We start from the raw sequence: 21,210 nt of genomic DNA, 5'->3' as shown, positions 1-21,210 counted from the left end.
AAAGCTAGATTTAGATTAATTATATAACAATAAGTTATTTGAACTTGGATTTTAGAATACATGAGATATGTAGAAGGTAAACTACAATAAGAAAGTACTTTCTTTTATTTGTATGGATGCAATTAAAAATGCTCATAATTGTACTAATCACAACTAAGTTGGAACCTTGTCTCTATTTTTAAGCTCTCCCACATAACATGCCACAATAGTTTGGCTTATCTCCAAATGGAGCAAAAAATATAACTTAATTTATAAATTTTACTTTTAAATTGGACACAATTAAACATTTACAATTAAACCACTCTTCTTTTCTGCTTAAAAAAGATCCTCTGCATGTAAACTACATTGGAAGTGCCTCTAGTCTAACGTTCAACTCCACTTAAGCTTCATGTCAAGAAAAAGCAGTGTCTTGACCAACAGAGACTTAGAGACTTGTTTATTTTCCCAAGGTTTTTCCTAAATTTATATAATAAACATAAATGTGTATGATAGTGAAATGTAGTTATTCAAAACGCAAATATATTGTATCAAGTTAAATGCAAATTTAGTTATAAAAATCCCAGACTGCTGAGTCGTTATTTTAGATACAATTTTTAGTTGTCAATAGCAGACCAGCAGCTAGCACACATTGAAAAATGACTAGTTGAAAATTCACTAGTTTTCTTCCATTCTCCAACACATGACAGAACAATTACTCCAACTAGCTTCTAAGATTTTCAATGTCACACCAGTCATTGTACACACTTCTGTCGCAATATTGCTTTCAATTGGTGAATATGCTACAGCAATTACCTCAGTCCCATTGCATCCATAACCGTGTCCATAACCTACTTAAAACCTGTTTGGATAAGTACGACCTGCTAAACACTACTAGTTTCCTGGTGACTACCTGGAATCCTCCACACATTATGTTATTCATCTTACACCCTACCAACCATTTGCCAAACGCTATCCCTGACTATACTGAAGAATCCTTGAGTGTAATTAAAAAAGATTCACATCAAAACGCAGTGTGCACTTCATACATTTGAGTCCAGGAACAGTATCCTCCCATAGTGCACATGGCCAATTCGTATCAGGGTTTGGGTGCTCCACCAGAATTGCTTCTCTTCAAACCTCAGTCCCAACCCTGACCCATCACACATCTTTCCATCTGCACATCCAGCTTGTAAGCCCTGTCGTCGCTCTCAGAGCACGACATGTGAAACTCAAGCTTGTTTGAAAGATGGTGACACCTGCAGCAACGACTAAGTCATGAACAATTATTTTTCGTTGAGGTTGAGGGAACCCACAGGTCAGGGAGGGGGCTGGACCTAACAGCTGAAATCTGCACAGCTTTAAACACAACCTTGTTCCAGCATTGCTTGAGCAACTCGTAAAAAGCTCGCAATGTTGGCTCCATGAAGTAATGCCCTGTGCGAACAAGACAGGTTAAAACATTAGAAAATCCATACCGATTTTGACATATTTCCTGATCAGAATGGAGGTGGCTTTTGATTGAGGATTTGTTCAGCTTGTTGCAAAAAAGATAAGACGTTATTAAAATAAGGAAAACATTGATTGGACCGCTTACTCTGGATTTCCAATTCCGTACTCTTGGGCAGCCTTCATGGATTTTTGGTATATGTCTTTCATGACCTCTTGTAGTCTCATGTCAACTTCTTCAGCTGTCCATTGAACACGTGAACTGTTTTGCGCCATCTCCAAACCTTGAATGGCTACCTGCAATTCAGAAGAGTTTGTTGATCATTATGCTACAATACTTCCCCTTTTATATGACATATATGCAGGTGCAGATACCATTCCTAAATCGATAAGAATCAGCAAAAGTTAAATTGGTATTAGCATTATATTCAGCAATACCCTGACAAAAAGCAGGTGAGAAAATATCAAACACGAATGATTAATCACCACAGGCTGAACTCAAGCGATACTTGTGAGGTCCGATATCAGAAACCTTACCCCTCCAGCATTTGCAGCTTTTCCAGGACCAAACCATATTTTGGACTTACGAAATATATCAATCGCTTCAGCTGTACATGGCATATTAGCCCCTGCTACCAAAAAGAAGAGTTCGTTATGGTAGAAAAACAAGCCAGTCTATCACAACAGACGATGAGAAACCTCGGATTTGATCGAACACCTAATTGCTACAGCATTGTTAGTATTCTTGAGATATCATAGTCACTACGAGATTCAATAACGAGAACATTCTCTTTCAGAAATCAATCACTGAAAATCACAAACATGAGGATTTACCTTCTATGATAATTTGACATCCAACATTAATGAGGGACATGGCATCAGCGTGATTGAGCTCATTCTGTGTTGCACAAGGAAAAGCTATATCACACTTCACTGCCCAAGGCTTTGTGTCATCCAGATACTTTGCTTTCGGGTAACTTTTGGTGTATTCTCTGAAAAACATATCAAGCTGATTAAACTCTAGAGCGAGACACAAACAACAATCGGGATACACAGATGTTAAATAATTGTCCAAGGATGGTTGCTAAAAATGGCTATTACCTCAGGTTCTTGTTGTGGGCTTTTATTTCGCGAATGAGACTAAGTTTGACACGATCAAATCCTTCTTCATCAAGCAGATAACCTCTTGTATCTGTCATTGCAAAAACATAATTTGCAAAAAGATCAGTTCCTGCTAACGCCACTTTAACTAAAACTGACAAGGGACAGAGTATAGATCGCCAGTAAAATCTTTCTACTGCCTAAAGCCACAAACACACAGTGCGTATCAGATGGAATAGGGCTGAATGCGTTAAGAGTTTCAAACCTGAGATGGTTACTGGAACTGCCCCAAAAGAGATCAGTTTCTCCACCGCATACAACGCCACTTTCCCAGCACCGCTCACAACACACCTGCAAGGAAACAAGCAGAGTAAGACAAAGTCGATAATTTGCTTACTTCAAAAATGAAAGTAGCACAGAAGTTGATTTTTTCTTGATGAATAATATTGAAAATGTCAGTGAACAGCATATAGATCTCGAAGTAACGCTCTGCCCAGTAAAATGAAGGAATGACAAACCTGAGGTCTTTCAAATCTCTGTGTAAATCAGTAAGCACCTCCTTAGCATAATATACCTACAGCCAAGGTCCCAAAGCACTCAGAAATTACTAAAACGCAACAAAATAAGACTCAACTCAGACCCCACACATGGAACATACAATTCGTGTACGCAAAATTTATTCCAGTAGCTTTAATATCCACACAGATAAAATCCAGTAAATGACATGCTGATAGCCAATATCATCATAAATCAGCACTGGTAACCTAGTCCTAAATAGCATTACCTGCATATTCATAGAAAGAGATAGCAAGAGCAAGAAAGAGAGAATACCACGCCATAACCAGTAGCCTCTGGATGCAGATTGGATGTGCCCCATTGAATCCCTTTGGGACCTAACATACCCTGTAAAAAACACATTAAAAAACATCAAAAGAAATCCCCTAAAGCTTCTTATTCCATAGCCTCTCACTATCCTAGGCATTAACGGACCTTTCCTCCAACTCCCAGCAATATATAAGTCTGGTGGCTGCACGCTTTTCAGTGAGTCATGCAGGCAACTACATAGCGTCATGTCATCTTATGTTGTGCAAGACCATGTACGATTGAACAACTGTGTGATTCCTTAAACCATGGACTAGCAAGTTCAGAGGACAACCATATAAAAATAAATCGAGCGGCAGAAACACGGACCTCGTATTGGCTCGTCAGACGCCTATATTGGCCAAATAGATAACCAATTTCACGTGGTCCGACTCCAATGTCTCCAGATGGAGTGTCCTGAAGAAGCCGAATACTCCACATGAATTACATCAAGCAACCCAGATGTCTTTATGACGTCCACAAGGGGGCAGCTGAGAAAAAAAATAAAATTAAAAAATAAAAAAAGTCTTACTCGTATTTTCCTGGACGGAGAAACTTACAAAGATAGGAACTTGGTTAGGTCCAATATGCCTATACAGTTCTTCCATGAAGCTGTAACAGAACCGCATGATCTGCAATGACAAGAAGGAAAATAATAAAACTGTATCAATTTATTTGCATCTTGCTGCTGATAGCTCTGAAACTTCATCCACATTCAAAGCCGAAACGTCCAATTCGATATCTCAGAACCTCTTGGTGGAAGAATATCGTTGTGATGACCACTATTTACACCGCCACTACAAACCGACAAATTGCTTTTCTACATAAACTCTTCCAACAGGCAAAGGAAAAAGATCAGGAATTAGGAAGGACACATGTAAATAAGGTGTGTACACATAGGAGGTACCAGACCAAATGTACAAACTAACCTCATTCTCACTTTTTCCTTTGGGGTTGAAGTCACTGCCGCCCTTACCACCACCCAAGCTGAGAGATGAAAGAGAATTCTTCAATGTCTGCAAAATTTTCAAGATGCAAACTTCAGCGAACCATCACCGTATCTAAAATGGATTGACTATGGAAGGAGGTAAAAAGGACTAGATGCTGAAATCGAACTAGACAGTAAAAATACTGATCTCCACTCTTGAGTTAATCTTTCCTTAATAAAACCAACTTCGTTGTAACTATGAAGATAGCTGCAATAGGTGCTCAAAAACTAATGAAATTTCCAACAGACGTAAGTGTAGCGTACGGATAAACGAGATCGTAACAACGAAGACAGAAATATAACCTGTTCAAAAGCAAGGAACTTCATAACACTGAGATTGACGGTTGGATGAAAGCGAAGGCCGCCTTTGTAAGGTCCAAGGGCTTGGTTGAACTGAACCCTGAAACCACGATTCACATGTGCTTCTCCCTTGTCGTCCACCCAAGAGACTTTGAAGATAACCACTCTTTCCGGCTCCACTAAGCGCTCTAACACGTGTACATACCTGTCAAAGTCAGTCTCATCAGGATCTATTGTGACCTATCTCAACCAAATCGACATGCTCGACTCCAGGCTACAAGATAATTCAATTGTTCACATTGAGGTTAAACACGGCTACTATCATACTCGCTAATGAAGAAGCTTTGCCAAACAGTAAAAAAAGTACTAGAATCTAATACTACAAGATAAGGTGTGAGGTGAACCTACTGTGGATATTTTGTGAGAACAGGCTCCAATGAATGCACAACTTCTTGAACTGATTGTATGAATTCCATTTCATGCGGATCTCGCCGCAAGATAGCTGATAGAATAGATACTGCACTTTTAGAGGGCAAAGATCTTTACATCAATACCAAATTTAAAGCAATTGTAGACGATGTGTGCGTCAAAAAAATAACCATAGTACCACCTTAAAATCTACAAATCCAGCTTACTCTCAGCAACCAAGCATCGCTAGAGCTTAAATTGGTGAGACTCTTCACAACCACACCGTAACGCCATCGCATTCTAAGATGTCAAGCCACCGAAATAAAGCAAACACGAATAGAATGCCAGTTGCACTACGCAGCGTGCACTCATGAAGTGACAGAAAAGAGAGAATGGGCTTACATGAGGACACGGTATGTTGAAAATAGCCTTCGTTTGTCCATTGTCTTGTCATATCTGCCAGACACAAAACAACAACTACAGCGCGTCAAAATGCATCTTCCTCGTCGCAGTGCAAATGGCGACAGTCCTCTAATACCACGCTCTTGTACCGATGAGTCCTTGCACAAAATGTAATCACATCGAACATGAGAGAAGCTGCCTTTGCGATAAACTTTGGGATTTCAGGATGCACTTGCCAAAAGGCCTAACGAACAAAGAACGATTCAATTCAAGCAATGAGGTAAATAACGACATCCCTAAACCTCATCAGCTATGGCTTCATACGGCCAACTTGCCCGTTCTAAAATGAGGTCAATGCATTTCATCTCAGAAGAATACCCTTAACATAGAGAGGACGCTCTATAACTCCCATCCCTTTGTCACGGGAAGCCATCTGTAAGCGAAGAGCCTCTTTATGCAAAAGACTATTGTTGTGCTCCTCAAGGGCACTCATTTGCATGTTACGGCTGCCTTCATTGCCATACGGATTGCGTCGGTGCTTCCTTCCATACTCCTTACATACAGAGCAGAATATGCGATGGGAGCCCTCATGGACCGAGACGTAAGCCCATTTGTAAGTCTCTGCCCACTCATCGCGCCACCTCTTGACAACTTTTTTCTTCTTCCGTGGAGTTGGCTTCAATCCATGTTCCCCTACAGAGATGAGTGCCAAGTTCTGGTTGGCTACTGGGTCGAAATGGGTCGCATCTTCGTAACCTGGTCCCATTTCCAAGTCGATCTCCTCCATCGCCTCCGTCGCAATTATCGTATTAGCCAGTGTAAATATCAGGAGCACACTCCACCCTAGCACGATTCAGTCTCTTTAATGAGCACTCTCTCCCTGACACATGCTCCACGGCATGCATTGTAGAAAACACTCAGCAGCACCAATAGATTTCACAAGGCTACTTCAGACACAATTTCTATCACATGAGCTCTGAATTAGCCAATTCCCAAAGTATGCCGCAAACCTTATGAAACCTGTGCCCCTGTCATTAATCCCCTAATTGTTTCTCCCCAGCTGATTTTCGCAACTTGGCGGCACCTCCATTATCACACGAGATCACAAAATTGCACAATTTTCCACTCCGAAGCTCTTTGGAATTGCTGCAAAACCTAGCTCAGTAATCTACGCTGCAGGCTACAGACTTCTTCAGTGCTCCTCATGCATCGTCTAGAATCGACCTCTGGTCATTGCAATGACTTCATCATAGTTCCTCGTACACTCCTCTCCTCCCTTCCTCCTCCAAATCCACGTCTTCAATACCACCAACCCCATCAACACGGGACGCGAAGATGACATCAACCCTACACACAAAACTCACATCTTCAGAGGCAACTATTTCCTGCAATACGCAGATGAATGTCTCTCAACAAAGACCTAAACCGAAAAAAACAGAAAACTAACTCACTTCTAAGCTCAAATATAGACTCCAAACAACACTGTACACTACAACTACCAAACTACCACGAGATCAAAAAAGGAAAAAAGAAAAAAAGAAAAAAAAGGCCTAAAAATTATGTTCCAGTTTTAACAGCCAACAATCAGCACCTGAAAATCCGTCTCTTCCACAACACTAATCGCACGCCTCTTCTCATCACACCCACCTCCCTCACACCTCAATTTCAACTCCTAATCAACTCAAACAATCACTCACCCAAAAATTCCTCTCTCCCACAACAAAAAACCAAACCCAAATCCAAAAAAAAAAAAAAAAACGATTCACGCTGATCAACCCTGCACCCTGCACCAGATTCCTCCCAATATGACTCAATCAAAAACTACAAAACTCAGTACCCATACAACAAAACGAAGCATGCTAGCAACCCAAATGATCTATCACCCACTAACGTAACGAAAAAATTGTGGGTAGGCCTGGAACTAGACACATCACTCACACACACACAGCGAAAGAAGGCACACACACACACACACAGAGACACACCGAGCGAGAGGGCGGGCACGGTAATAGGGCCAAGGAGAGGAGGTGCGGGGGGTGGGAAATGACGGGGCGGGTTGTCAGCCGGGCGACCCGGCCCCTTCGCATCATCCATGGTGAAGCAGTCTCACACAAGCAGCAGCAGCAGGGCTACATTTGAATAAAGCTTTATTCACACAGCCAGCCACTCACACTTCCTTTCCACTCACTTGAAATAGTTAACATTATTATTTTATTTTAATTTTTATTTGTCCATTTTTTTATCCCATACTGTTTGGATTGGTCCGGGTGGCCGGTCAGATCCCCCCTCTTTCTTTCTCAACGTTTTCCACAGCGGAATCGTCCTCCCTTTGGATGAATATAATTCATCCATATATACATCCATTCATGCGTGCATGCCACCCCCTTTCTTCATCCATCTCATCCAACAAAGTATTGCAAAAGTGAATGCACCACCACCCAGCTGGCAAGGCTCAGATGTTAGGATAAATAAATAAATAATATATATTAATATAATATTTGCAGTTAAAGTTTCCTTTGTGATAAATGGGACTTGGGGGGGGTGGGGGCTCTATCAAACCCTAATGTAACAAGGGTTTTGTTTCATAAATTGTTCCTTTCAGGTTTTGCTTCCCAACAAAATCAAGTAACATGCGTTTTTTTTGTAATGGAAGGAACGGAGGCGTATACACACACACACACACACAGTGCGTCCATTGTCCACATTGTGCTGAATAAAAGCTTTGTCTGGTGCTGCTTGGTTGACTGTTGGAAAAAAGAGGGTGATTGTTCCATTCAGTGCTGCTGCTGACATGGTCTTCTTTCTTATTTATTTATTTATTTATTTATTTTTATTTGTTTTCATGCTGCTTTTATGAAACCCTGAATGTGTATTGGATGGCTGATGTTTTCTCCCCGTAACAGAATACTTCTGGAGGTTTCTCAGGCTTTTGTAAGAACAATAATACACCGAGAGTGTACTTGAGGCTTGTCCCCACGTCAGGATTCTTGATTCACTGCATATTCACTGGACATTTTGATCTGTTTTGATTTTATTTTTTTAATTTTTAACATTAAAAATAAGTTTGGAAGGTGTTCATTGGCTCACTGTGCTTAGTCACACGTTATGTCATGTTATTTGCACAAACACGAAGCATGTGGCAGTTTTCCACCGGGTGATGGAGACTCTCTGAGTTTAGTTTATTAAATTGCATGGTATCTTGTTGATTTTGTTCTGCATGGTTTTATGATATCTTACTGAATTAGAAGAATGTTTTTGGACTTGAATCATGCGTCTTAGTTCATGATAGCAATGTTTTGAGGTAACATATTGAGTTACAAATGATTGTTGTACATAGTTGAGACCCTAATTATACAGGTGTATATGTATATATATATATATATATATAACAAAAAAAAAATTATAGTGCACAAGGACAGTACATTTAAGCTTGTCTTGAAGTCGAACAAGGCTTATCATTATCCTTGAATAATTAAACACACTCTAAAAATGATATCAAATCATATAAATAGATTATGTCAAGTCAAAAGTTTGAAAAATATGTAACGAAACCTTCACGATGTAGGATGGGTGGTGGGTACATATATATATATATATATATATATAGGTTGATTATTATGATGATAATTTTTTAAAATAATAATGTTTTTGAAATAAATACATCATCAAGAAAGATTGGACTAACTTTTAAGTAATGTTGTAGTACAATATTTAAAACAAATAAAAATTATGCTTTGAATGGATTGAAGGAGTTTTAGGGGTAATGTAACCTTTAAAAAAATAATGAGTAGGAAGGAATCATTTCTATCTTCAAAATTATTTTATGGTAGAGAGAGATATGAAAGGTCATCAAAATAAAGGTGTAGCAAATAGAGAAGCCACAAGGAACAATTTGACTTGAAAGTAGTATTACTGTAGAATTGTGGACTATTGTGGAAGCTTGCCTCTACCTATTATGAAGTATTTTAAGTAGGTACTAAATGTGGTCAAACAGAATAAGATTTGTATTGATTAAGTAATAAAATTGCTTATGCAATTAGTGCTCACGGTGGTGCTAATTGACTACACCTACAATATTAAGAAATGCTAATACCAAGAATTGCTTCAAACGATAAATGTTTCCTAATCCTTAATTGTTTGTGTACGCTCAACATTTTAAGTTTTGCTTCTATTTCTAAAGCTATATCCAAAATATTATAAAATCTTCTTCCCTTTCTCACACAAAACAGGATCTTCTGCAATCTCAAAGTTCATGCCAAACACCAAAATCAAACCAGCCAGCTCCCACACTCCCTTTCCAGGTTACAAAGCTACGAATGCAATGATCACTGGAAGATCTGATTCTACATTGATGATATGGTGGTAAGAGATCTCAGCAGCTCCTTCATTCAGGTAAGAAGTAAGCACTTGAACCCACAGATGTAGGGTCTCATACCTCACACATCACATTGACGGTGCCACATCAACCGGACGTTGCTCTTGGGCACAGAACAGCAACAGGCGCACCCAGAAATCAGGGAGTACTTACAGCACCAAAGTCTAACTCATTGTCCATAACGAGTGGGAGTACTTGTGCCACGGAGTCAGTACGTATAAATCAGTGATGCTGCAGTCCTTGTTACACTCCTCGACCATCGTCCTTGAGGCTATTGAAGAAGCGGGGCCAGTTTAAGCAAGTAGAAGTTACCAAGTAACAAGAATCACAATGTGCAAAGTTAACTGATCTTCTCAAGAAGTGATTATGTAATGACTAGGAATCAGTCTACCTCACCTGACTAACCTCATCAGACTAACCTTTGGTAGTCGCTCAGGCTGCTAAGTATGGAGGACAGCATTGACAATCTAACCAGTACACGATGATACAAACACTCTTCACCTATTGAAGTTGCTTTAAGAATTGCAGTCAAGTGACTCTATTCTGGGTAACAAATGAGTGTCTACAGCTCGGTATGTTTAGAGGCTCTTTCAAGAAGTCTGGAATGCCCATAAGATTCCTGGGTCACACCAGATGGAGACCAGTTGTAGGAGGCCTTCACCCCCTTGATGTTGGACGAAGGCCTCAACCACGGTGGCCCAAACTGTACGCATTCGTTCTGTGAAGCAGCCCATGGAATGTCAGCAATTGGACCAACAGTGATACGCCAGGAGTCCAGAATGATAGTCACAAGCATAGACGCTCCCAGGGCATCAACTGCCACTTGGCTCAAAGTCCAAGGTGCGCTTGGATCTTCGTCCAACCTGCAATGTTGACAAGTCAGGTGCATGTCAGAAGTTTATCTCAACATGGTTGCGTACAAGTCTAGTGAACAAGTCTTGATTAGGAACTGTGTTGAATTTTGGCAACATACATGATCACCGTACGATTAAGCTCTAAGATAAATTGCATCCTCTATCTATAAACTTATTCCACCATGTTATAGACTATTGCCTCTATTCATAGCTGATAAAGTGATTGGTTATCTTACTGCTAAGTCCCCAATGATGGTGATAGTACGGAATACCTTTTGAACATTGGAAAGCTGACGATGAAGTAGATAGCATAGAACAGGGATCCCACTTTGTAGAACGTGGGTCGGTCAACCATTTCGTAGTAAGGGAACTGCAGTTCATCATCAGATCACTAGTTATCGCCAGGACGTACGTAAAAACTAATCTTCGAGTGAAGTCACTGGGAAGCGCATACAGCAGAAAATACCAGATTCACTCAAAAAAGCACTGGAAGGGAAACAGCAAATATAACTTCTTTATCATTGTGTTGTAGATTTAAGTTGTTCGCGAAGGCCGATACATACGTGAGAGATGGTGAGAGCTTCTGTCAAAGCTGTGATGTAAGAGAGCAGCAAGACCCAACCGGCTTGGATCAGCCACCTTGTTTGTCTGTTTGATATGTTCTGTACACATGCAGATGTTCAAATCAAAATCTAAAATTATGTATTCATTTAACTCTTCACATTGATATCATTCCAATACAGTACATAGACGATGGTAAACAAAGTTGCAGCAGGCATTCATCTGAAAATGCTGAAACAAAGAGCTACTGACAACACAGATAAAGACACGGAAACAAGAGACGATGAAAAAATGAGAAAAGTACTTTAATGGCATGCTCAAGTCTTCGAAGGGTCATATTTGATACGGCATGGTACAGAAGGAAGTAAGGCTGAGTTAGTAAGAATGTGGTGATTGGGACCTGCAAAACACACAAATAATCAAGGAAGTTTTACTCTGATCGATGATTTGGGAGACTGAATGCAATCAGACTGTATGCTCCGCACTGCTGAATCTTCAAACTCTGAATCACGGATTCATACTGGTAATATTTAACAAAGAAATACCAGGATATCCACTTCATTCTCTAAAATGTTTTCAGGTCCTCAAAACTAATCAACCTGGGTATGATCATGATGTGCAAATACTCTTGATAGCAACTATAACCAGAGAGATGATGTTGAGAATGTGCATGATTCTTACATGATTGATTTTGTACGAGGGAAAAGTGTAAATGGCTCCCAGTACTGTGTAGAAGTAGTGAGTCCAAAAGTAATTACCGACAAAGCCGAAGATTGCGATCCACACATTTGCCTATCAACCTCGCAGTAAGGTACAATTGTGTAAGCAAACATTTCAAAGAGCTTCCTTCCTAATTCGGAAGAAAGCTTCAGAAACTATGTTTAATATCTCCAATATTCTGGATGACACAAATGTGAAGGACATCTGCGACGATGTTGATTTCATAAGTCGAAACTTAGCAGTCCTAAAAGGCTAAAATGCAATTCAAATAGGACATGGGAACATATCACTCAAGCAATCCTTCGTCAACAAGTTCAATGTTAAGGTGAAAGAGGTGGGGAATACCTTGAACCAATAGCGTTTGTAAAATGGTCTTTCCGCATCTTCCTGCATGGACATAATAGCAAGTACACATTTGTCGGTGGCTTACGGATCTTTGAGCTCATTACAACAATTCCTTAATTAACTAGCACAGACTTCCGCTTTAAATATATGATTCACATATACAAGACACAAGATGGATTTTTTGTACACTCTGCAAACCAATCTAATCGTGAAATTATGAAAAACTAGTAATGTAGTGCAATTGGGGGACATACCTTGCACACCACGATAAGAGGTACCAAAAAGCAGGGAGCAACAGTCAGAAGACCCAGGATCAGGTACTCCGCTTCCTGAAAACTCTGTATTCATAAGCAGTAGCACATCTTCACAGATTCAGCAATGTTGCCAAAGTAGCTAATACATCATCTTCTTGTAGGTACATAGAAAATAGAGCGAGGGATACCTTTTACCAACTGAGGACCTACCTGGAAATGTTAGAATAAACGTTGAAGTAAGTATCATTAGTGCCTAAACAGTTTACTTCCTCTTAGTGACAAGGTTGAACGGAATGCTGTAACGTTTACTGGAGAACATCGATTTCTTGTAGTTAACAGAACCCAAGTCATGGTCACGCAATATAGCGAAACTCAATGCTTCTCGAGCGTACAAAGCTTTTTAATCGCAAGAGTTGCATACTCATAATCACTTGGCAGAAAAATAACTTCCAAGTAGAACTTTGAAGATGAGGAATGAGCTTTACCTCATAGAGTTTGAGAGGGACAACGACGCCCAGCAATATTAGAATCCAAAAGGGGCTGTAAAGGAGGAAGAAAACCTCTCCCCATCTTTTGCTGGCTGAGCTGGCCAGCCAGGGGTTCGTATACTCGACTTCTGGAAAAGAAGACAATTTTCAGAGAAATACCAAGGTTATGAATGTTCTGTTACAAAGCCATTTTGAATCACCTTCTACAAAACTGATTGAGGAAATGCGAAATGAAGGGAACCTAATATGGTTCAAATCAAGGTTAAGGGGTTGAGGTGCACACTTCCAATTCATCTTCAATCAACGTAAGACTCAGCCACGCTCTGAGCTTAAAAAACGACCACATATCAATCGATCTCTGTGACTGGTGAGGACATCACAGAATGCTTCATGGCAAGGCCTGTTAACATTTTTTACATGAAGTTGATTTCGAAAGGCATTGGGAAGACATAAATGCTAACTAATACTGCTGCTGGAAAACAGAAGTTTGAACAAATTTCATTAACAATGTCACGTATGATCCACTTGTATCTACAGTGAAAGGAACAATTACCGATCCTGATCAGACCCCACTTTACTCAACTGAGCGAGGGGAGACAAAGGCAACTTAGGTTGGTCGAATGTCTTCGACAACTTCCTGAGTCGTCAGGGTAGTAACGGCTATGACGGAATCTGACTTCAAAATAAGGGTGTTTCCTCGGAGAGATAAGACCTCTGAAAAAGGGCATGCTGATGTTTTCTTTTTTCTTTTTAAAAAATTTCAGCATCAATACTTCATGACCTGTCTGATCAAAGGATCGGATGACGAACATTTGCGACTCTATACCCTACTTATCCTCATTCTTCAAATTGAGCAAAAATCCTACGACCGCAAAAGTTTGGGAACAACAAATTCGAGATGGTATACTATAAACCCTACGATGTAATAGCACGACTACCGAAATGGGATGAAGAAATCAGTTGCAAAGATCCTGTAACGCAGTCCAATGGTCATCCTTGCGCAATTTCCGAGGCAAACGACGAAGCGTAACAAACATCTCTACTCAAAAAGGTTGCGACACCGACGTACTCTGAGGTTCTACAGTTGCATTATGAGCGTCACGCTTCCGAATCCTCCACACCCGATTCTGCATATTGAAATCCCGCAAATCACACAATCCATGCTTCATCATTACAGCAAAGGAGATCCAAAGGCCGCAGAGTCAATGCATCATTAATTCCATCGGTAACTCACCTTCCATTGCTCCAGAATCACAGTCAGAAACTCACGCGAAGCGACAGTCGCAAGGCAGGACGCATTGACAAGAAACCTTGTTCGTCGCACATCAGGTATTCTTATTCTCCACGGTGAAGGGCGCCCAGTAAATCCTCGTAGCCTCCGACCTATCCCCACCCCACGAAGGCGAAGAAAACGACATGCCCAATTCATATCCTGGCACAATGACAGAAACAACATCGGTAATCGAAGCCCCTGTCGTCAAAATTGAATGCAAATAATCTGGTGACCCACGTCCAATTCCAAAACCCAACTCTATGCCCAACCATTGTCACCCTACGAAAAGCCTGCAAAAAGGCGGAATTGAGAAACCGAGAGCATTAGAATCAGTGGGGGGCCTTGGCTTTAGTTTGCGGTAGAAATTTCCCTAGTGGCTGTAGACTGATTCTTGCCACTAACCCAAGATGGGCGTTGCGCAGGGGAAGCAGAATTCCAGGTGCACTGACAATGGCCATGAGTACTTTGTGATCTCCGACAGGAATCATAAACTCACTCACTTAGTCAATCAATGTCATCCTTAACACGAATAGCATGTGTTGCAGCGTGGGATTAAGCTCCGCAATTGGCCGCGAAATGGTAATCTGTCGGAGACCATTCAATGTGGCGCTGATGACCTGCAGCTCAAGGAGGGTGTCTACGTGTGTGTGAATTACGGGGAGGGTTGGACTGAAGCCTTCAGTCTACGCTGGAGTGTACTGGAAAAAAATTGGTGGAGGTGAAGGCTGATGGCATGCAGCTATCAGTTGCATGTAAGTACAAGGAAGCAAATGCAGCGGTAGCCTGTTCATCAAGGTGGGGGGTTGAAGAGGCGTAGTCTGTGACATGTAGCGATCATGACCCTAGGACGGTGCAACTGACATCGGAAACACATGCATTCATGGCATAATTTTACTCGCTAGGCCTGAGACTCTGGCTTCTGCAGCTCTTTTCTTAGCTGAGTCCGCTGTCTCCGATACATCGCACGCTCGGTCGTGGGATTTTTCGCCCACAGATTCTTTACATCTCAGGATTTGGCCCGATTTCTTGTTAGTCGCGCTGTGTAGCTGTTTGTGGTTCGCTTCTCGAGGTGATGTTGGAATGGCTGCTTCTAGAGTCTGTGTTTCATAGCTGTACTGAGGCACTTAGAGATTGGTAGTGGAGTGGGTGAATGGCAGTTGTCGTAGTTTGAAGAATGTGAGAGGTGGGGTTTTTGTATGAGCTAACGTACATCGTGTAATCGGATACTGCCGAATGTGGTGGGGGTTTCTGCGTTCTGGAGACGATGTAACTCGTTGGAGTTTGGAAACCATGATTGACTGAGCTGAGCTTGGAGTGATTGTGTAGCGAGCGTGGTAGACATTTGCTCATCGATGACCAGAAAGATGGCTGCATGCAGCAGCTATGGACTCTCCTGGCGTCTTTACTGGGCATGTAGTTGCGTAGTTCTCGTTGCAGCATTGACGTGCTACGTCAACGTCGTGGATGCATTGCCGAGGGTTCAGTCGGATGGCCTGCTCAAAATCCAGGAGCTTCTTCGCACACCCACTGCAAAAGCTATCTGGAACATTGACACCGACTTCTGTAAGCTTCCCCCAACCTCGCATCTGTACATAAATTGCACGGGGGATACTTTGACTTATCTTAGAATTGTTGGTGATAAGAATATGGTCACTGAGAAGGAGAAGCGGCAGCTGGGTTCTGCAGGTGGCTCACTTGGACCTAAGAAGTCTCTTCCGTCGAATTTTTCTGTAAATACACTCGTGGATACACTACTGACATTCCCCGATTTGCGAGGTTTAGAGCTCGTTAGCTTAGGAATGTGGGGTTCTCTTCCTGAGAAGTTGTCTCAGCTGAGCAGCCTCCAAACCCTCAATGTAAGCTCCAATCTATTCACAGGAACCATCCCGAAGAGTCTTCATAAAATCACAGGGTTGGGAACCTTGGCTTTGGACAACAATGCTCTCGCTGGGATATTTCCCTACTGGTTGAGCGCGATGTCAAGCATTGAAACACTTTCCCTCTCCGACAATTTCTTCACCGGAGAGCTCAACGATTCAATTTCGTCTTTTAAGAATCTGAGTTCATTATCAGTGAGCAACAATTTGTTGTATGGCAATATACCAGGCTCCTTATCTTCGTTGCAAAGTCTTCAGTTCTTATCTCTTGCGCACAATCGCTTCACAGGAAACAGTCCAAACTTGGAAAATCTCAGAAGCCTGAAGACTCTGAACTTGGGCGGCAACAGCTTGGGGCCTGGCTTTCCCGCCCTCGGGACACATCTCACGTCGGTGTATCTGGGTCAGAACAAGTTGTCCGAATCTCTTCCCGATTCTCTCAAGGATTTTGGGGAGCTGCACACGCTGGATATCTCCGGAAACGCACTCGCAGACACTCCACCTGCATTTCTGTTTAATCTTCCGAGAATATCCACCCTGAATCTTGCAAGAAATCATTTCAGCGGTGTTTTGCCACTGAACCTGACACTAAGCAAGTCTCTTTCCGTACTCGACGTGTCGAACAACTTCCTAACTGGACAACTACCCCTAGTATTCCTTTCCGCCAGAAACGTGGCATTGTATTATCAGAATAATTGTATGGACACTCTCAAACAAAAGCAGGGGTCGAAAGAGTATTGCACCATCACTGCTGCGAAGCTCGGAATTGGAAGCTCGGAAGTTCATCACAGCCATCTTGTGCTTATAATCGCTGTTGCGGCTGCTGGAGGGTTGTGTTTGACGGTAGGATTATGTGGTGTGGTATTGCTTATGGCGAGACGATGCTCAATTGATAAAGACAGTGTTGCAGCACCTGAGGATCGCAACTTCGGTTCCTTTCGAGGAATACCATCGGAATTACTGTCCAATGCTAGTACGAGTCCATCGACTTTTCATCTCATTTCCTGAAAAACTTCTCTTGTGGTTGTCCATTATGTCAAACATTTCAATAACTTGTTATGAGATCATGTCATTCAGATCTCTCTTCTGCTTAAAGTTGAAGAGTGCATGACTTGCATCGTTTCTTGTGAACGTCTTCAGGGTATCTCTCACAATCGATGAGATTGGGGGTGCTGCCACAATCTCAGAACAGAGTGTTTGCTCTCGAGGAGCTGAAGGTTGCAACTAATAACTTCAGTCCAGGAGCACTTGTTGGGGAAGGTCGGCATGGCAAGGTGTGAGATTCAAACCATCGAATGTAATTTCTCTCCTTAAGAACCTGTAATGACCTACTAAGGCCCCCTACCAGGTCACATTAGAGAAGTCAGTTAGGACACAATGCACGAGATGCTGTAGCAATTATGGCTGCTGTAAATGGCATGTTTTCAAATGCACACCTGCTGAAGCAAGATCTCGTTAAAGAGTGTTCAAGATCTTTATTTTTACTACCAAGGCGAAGTTCCTGATACTTTCCTAAGGGGGAACTTTACCTGCCTTGTTTGTTAAGATAAATTATTACAACAAAAGAAACCCACATGCTGCATTAGGTGACTAAAAGCTAAAACGCGCACTGCAGGTGTACAAAGGACTCCTGGAGGACAAGACTGTTGTGGCCATCAAGTGGCTGAACTTTAAGTCCAAGGAGGACATGGCCGAATACAAGACACAACTAGAGGTTCTAAACAAGCTCAGACACCGACATCTTGTGAGCGTCCTTGGCTACTGCTCAGAGGAGGTGACGAGCAGTGTTGACGACGAAGAATTTAAATCGTTTCGTCTGTTCATCGTTTCTGATTTCATGGGGAATGGCGACCTCCGTAGTCACTTATCAAGTAAGTTCCTTCAGCAAGCAATAGAAATCATGTTCTCGTACTCTCTGCGGTTATAACGTCCTGGTATCAAAATTATTGGCAATGGGTGCAGCAAATATACAGAGAGAATCAAGTCTAACAATACATGCTCAAACCTTAGAGTAGTAAAGAGTGTTTCGGTGCTTACCAGTTAAGATGTTTGCAGAACAAATGGGGAAGGAGCCAATGGTATGGTCCCAGAGGCTTGCAGCTGTTATTGCCGCTGGACGTGGTATTCACTACCTGCACACCGGCGTTGTGCCTCCCATATTTTACAATAACTTGAAGATCACAAGCATTCTTTTAGACTCTTATATGGTAGCGCAACTTAGCGACTTTGGCTTACCAGTTCGACGGGTCTCATTCTCCATGGATGTGAGTAATCTCAAGTTTTGTTATGATCAGCGTGGTGGCTTTTGACATGTTATCAGAATTGTGAAATTTAATTTGGAGGAAATAGAATAAGCTACCATAAACCACTCAATGTGCAGTACGGGATAGCAAAATTAGAAGCAAAATAACTGAAGTCATTCAAATTGTGCCAGCTAATTTGCTAGAAAGCCGGTTTCCTAGATGTAGGTCTATATACTGGAGGGTGTGTATTGGAATGACTGTTCAGGAGCTTGACTATGACAGCTGCATCCTTTGATGCAGGTTGTCGCGCCAGAAGGGAAAGCAGGAGTTCCTAAACTAAATCATGAGGAATCTTTACGCAGGTCTTTATCATTTTCTTCTAATTATCCTGCTTCCAAACTTGTGACTTACTCGCAGTCTAAGATTGCACCCTCCTCAGACCAATGATTCTGTAAATATCACGATAGAAAACATGTACTTAAGCTGAAGAAAGTAAAATTTCGTATTTCTAGATGATCTTTTGCTTGTAGTGCAATGTGGCATTTACGACATGGAATATGTTAGCAGGCAGGAGCACAGAGATAAGCAGGATGTGTATGACTACGGAGCCATACTCTTGGAGATTGTTCTTGGTAGACCACCCACCATCAGAAATCCCTTTCCACAAAAACGTTCAGAGCTGGTAATCCCCAACCCTGCCAACGTACCGCAGAATGCTGACGTTTATTTAACATCCTAGTGTGTGTGGAAATGCATATGCACCCTCAGGTGAGAAGGCAGACGATTATAGAAAATTTCTCACCACATTTCTGTACTTTTTCACCAGGAGCGATTGACAAAGGAGAAAGGACCATCAATGGAGCTGATTGATAAAGACATCGTTGGAACATGTGGAGCCGAATCCCTCGCTACAGTGCTAGAAATTGCTGGGAAGTGCATGGTGGATGACCCTACGAGACGACCTTCCATGGAAGATGTCCTGTGGAACCTGCAATATGCCCTGCAAGTACACTCCTCGGTCAACGACGTCACAGATGAGCATGATCTGAGAAGAGAGGAGTTTCAGAAGGCACCCAGTTTCACTGAGAGGAAGCGTTGCTTCTACGACAACCGTGTCTCTGACGAGGATTGGAAAGCAGGTCCGTCTGCATCTCGTGATTTCCTCCGATAGCTCCATAATTTTCATCATCACCTTCTGGGTCCAGGCAAGCCTCAGTTTAACCCCATTCAAGCTTTTTGTCCATGAATACAGAATACGAACGTCAGCATAGTCTTCTTTGCCGATTTGACAGAGCATAGAAGATAGTAAGGGCAAGAATCTGCAAGAAAGATATTACTGGCGTTGATTAAAAAGTACAGCCACTGAATTAGATTGTCCCTAAGTCGTCTTTGACACAGTACTTCCTTCCAATAGCTTTGATGTAATTACGCATGCTGCAGTTTTAGCGAAGTTCCTAGACTTGTTAACCGTGGGGGTACTCATAACTTGTAGTTCCAAGGTCACTCCTCATACTCATCCACACTTGTTACACAAACATTGCACCCGAGACCTTGATGCTTCAGAATGAGAACGTTGTATTCAAACTTTATAATTACACAAGCGACAGATTGCCTATTTAATCGCCTTAGTCTTTATAAAAGCTCATACCGAAGTCATCGATTGCTCTTTAAAAACTATGTAGTCTTGAATCTGGTCTGTATGGGTTGTGTTCTTGGTTGCACTTACGATTGCACTTAAAGGTTTCCGTTTTAGTTGCTGTAGCGATGGTTTAAGTGTAAATTGAAGTTGAGAATTGCAGACACCCAGTTTGCACTGAGGCTTTGGTTTGGCAGGACCAAAGAGACCAGGGCGAGCTTGAATCGGAGTTTGAGGACTAGGTTGGTGAACCTTTCTAAGATTGCCATGTTTAATAGTGTCAGTGTGATTTTCGGAGAGCTGCGTTGCTGATTGGGATCGAGTGCAAGTCAAATCCGCTGGTGACCCAGTTCTGCTAGAATTTAAGTTCCGTAACCCAGTGCTATCACAGCCACTTTCGTTGTCAAGGTACCCAAAACTATGGGGTGAGATTGTCGCCCAACGATTTCATAACTTTCTTGGGGATTTGAAGCTGCGTGTGGTGGCGCTGACGATACTCGAACAAGCTCATGTGATGATGGCTTGAGGAACACGTTCCACTTCTTCCGTGTCAATGCTTAAAATTTCTTAACCATGAGGCTTTGATTCATTCCAGCTGAAGCCCTTCTGCAGTCAAATTAGTCAGAAACAAGCAAGTGGGGAACACGAAGTGATATGATCGAAATACATAATATTCACCGCCTCGAGCTTGAGGCGAATATTGATCCGACCCCCAGGATTTCCTGTACGCCATTGTTGTGAATAAGCTCTGAGAGGCAGATCATGTTCATGATAAAAAAAATATATTTTCTGGATTTTAATCTGCACACCTCACCACTTCAAAAAAAAAACTTCTCTAATCTCCGTGGATACATTCTCATGTTGCAAGTAGACTCGCAGAACAGCTTGAGCAGAAGTAATATAAGTAAATATTGTCAAATGGCAGTACAATACTTAGTGCAGCAGTCAAGTGCAATGATCTATCGTTTGCCTTCACTCTGAATGCAAATGTTGATATCGTTTGATGATCTATCGATCTGATCACAAATTATTGTGTTCAAAATGTAAACATTGTGATGAAATCGGATAGCTACGATCTCTTGCAACAAAACATCAAAAT

At 41.7% G+C, this 21,210-nt stretch overlaps 3 protein-coding genes across 12 annotated transcripts; 1 reads left to right on the top strand and 2 right to left on the bottom strand.

Annotated features, from left to right (window-relative positions):
• Nucleotides 1-744: 744 nt before the first annotated feature.
• Nucleotides 745-7,448, bottom strand: LOC112291339 (uncharacterized). 6 transcript variants are annotated; one of them, XM_024538587.3, is made up of 17 exons: nt 7,077-7,378; nt 6,496-6,832; nt 5,864-6,328; nt 5,486-5,539; nt 5,084-5,192; nt 4,679-4,880; nt 4,317-4,403; nt 3,948-4,019; nt 3,718-3,804; nt 3,358-3,429; nt 3,045-3,100; nt 2,792-2,877; nt 2,527-2,617; nt 2,260-2,417; nt 1,963-2,054; nt 1,574-1,722; nt 745-1,413 (listed from the first exon to the last, which is right to left on the bottom strand). In XM_024538587.3, exons 3-17 carry the CDS (start codon nt 6,270-6,272, stop codon nt 1,338-1,340), a joined length of 1,800 nt encoding a protein of 599 aa, XP_024394355.1. In that variant the 5' UTR covers nt 6,273-6,328; nt 6,496-6,832; nt 7,077-7,378; the 3' UTR covers nt 745-1,337. The 6 variants fall into 6 exon arrangements, with proteins under 6 accessions (XP_024394355.1, XP_024394358.1, XP_090112118.1 ...); XM_024538590.3 differs by having other exon boundaries at nt 5,084-5,197; nt 7,077-7,216; XM_090255992.1 differs by having other exon boundaries at nt 5,864-6,832; nt 7,077-7,448.
• Nucleotides 7,449-10,134: 2,686 nt separating this feature from the next.
• Nucleotides 10,135-14,983, bottom strand: LOC112291331 (cycloeucalenol cycloisomerase). Of its 3 annotated transcripts, XM_073538458.2 has the most exons (11): nt 14,856-14,983; nt 14,317-14,514; nt 14,152-14,209; nt 13,080-13,210; nt 12,595-12,678; nt 12,341-12,382; nt 11,957-12,067; nt 11,580-11,675; nt 11,278-11,376; nt 10,987-11,084; nt 10,135-10,723 (listed from the first exon to the last, which is right to left on the bottom strand). In XM_073538458.2, the coding sequence occupies exons 2-11, from the start codon at nt 14,509-14,511 to the stop codon at nt 10,423-10,425; spliced, it is 1,215 nt and encodes a 404-aa protein (XP_073394559.1). In that variant the 5' UTR covers nt 14,512-14,514; nt 14,856-14,983; the 3' UTR covers nt 10,135-10,422. The 3 variants fall into 3 exon arrangements, with proteins under 3 accessions (XP_073394559.1, XP_024394335.1, XP_024394336.1); XM_024538567.3 differs by lacking the exon at nt 14,856-14,983 and having other exon boundaries at nt 14,317-14,684; XM_024538568.3 differs by lacking the exons at nt 14,152-14,209; nt 14,856-14,983 and having other exon boundaries at nt 14,317-14,373.
• Nucleotide 14,984: 1 nt separating this feature from the next.
• LOC112291330 (putative inactive leucine-rich repeat receptor-like protein kinase At3g03770) lies at nt 14,985-20,917 on the top strand. Of its 3 annotated transcripts, none has more exons than XM_024538565.3 (8): nt 14,985-17,205; nt 17,373-17,506; nt 17,848-18,103; nt 18,288-18,496; nt 18,776-18,837; nt 19,043-19,157; nt 19,302-19,614; nt 20,309-20,917. In XM_024538565.3, exons 1-8 carry the CDS (start codon nt 15,708-15,710, stop codon nt 20,332-20,334), a joined length of 2,613 nt encoding a protein of 870 aa, XP_024394333.1. In that variant the 5' UTR covers nt 14,985-15,707; the 3' UTR covers nt 20,335-20,917. The 3 variants fall into 3 exon arrangements, with proteins under 3 accessions (XP_024394333.1, XP_024394332.1, XP_073394558.1); XM_024538564.3 differs by having other exon boundaries at nt 19,302-19,680; XM_073538457.2 differs by lacking the exon at nt 20,309-20,917 and having other exon boundaries at nt 19,302-20,095.
• The last annotated feature ends 293 nt before the right edge of the window (nt 20,918-21,210 follow it).

The sequence above is a fragment of the Physcomitrium patens genome, chromosome 14 (assembly GCF_059467195.1).
Source record: "Physcomitrium patens ecotype Gransden chromosome 14, ASM5946719v1, whole genome shotgun sequence".
Classification (NCBI taxonomy): Eukaryota; Viridiplantae; Streptophyta; class Bryopsida; order Funariales; family Funariaceae; genus Physcomitrium; species Physcomitrium patens.
Note: the sequence above shows the minus strand (reverse complement) of the source record. Positions and strands in the feature narration are given on the sequence as shown.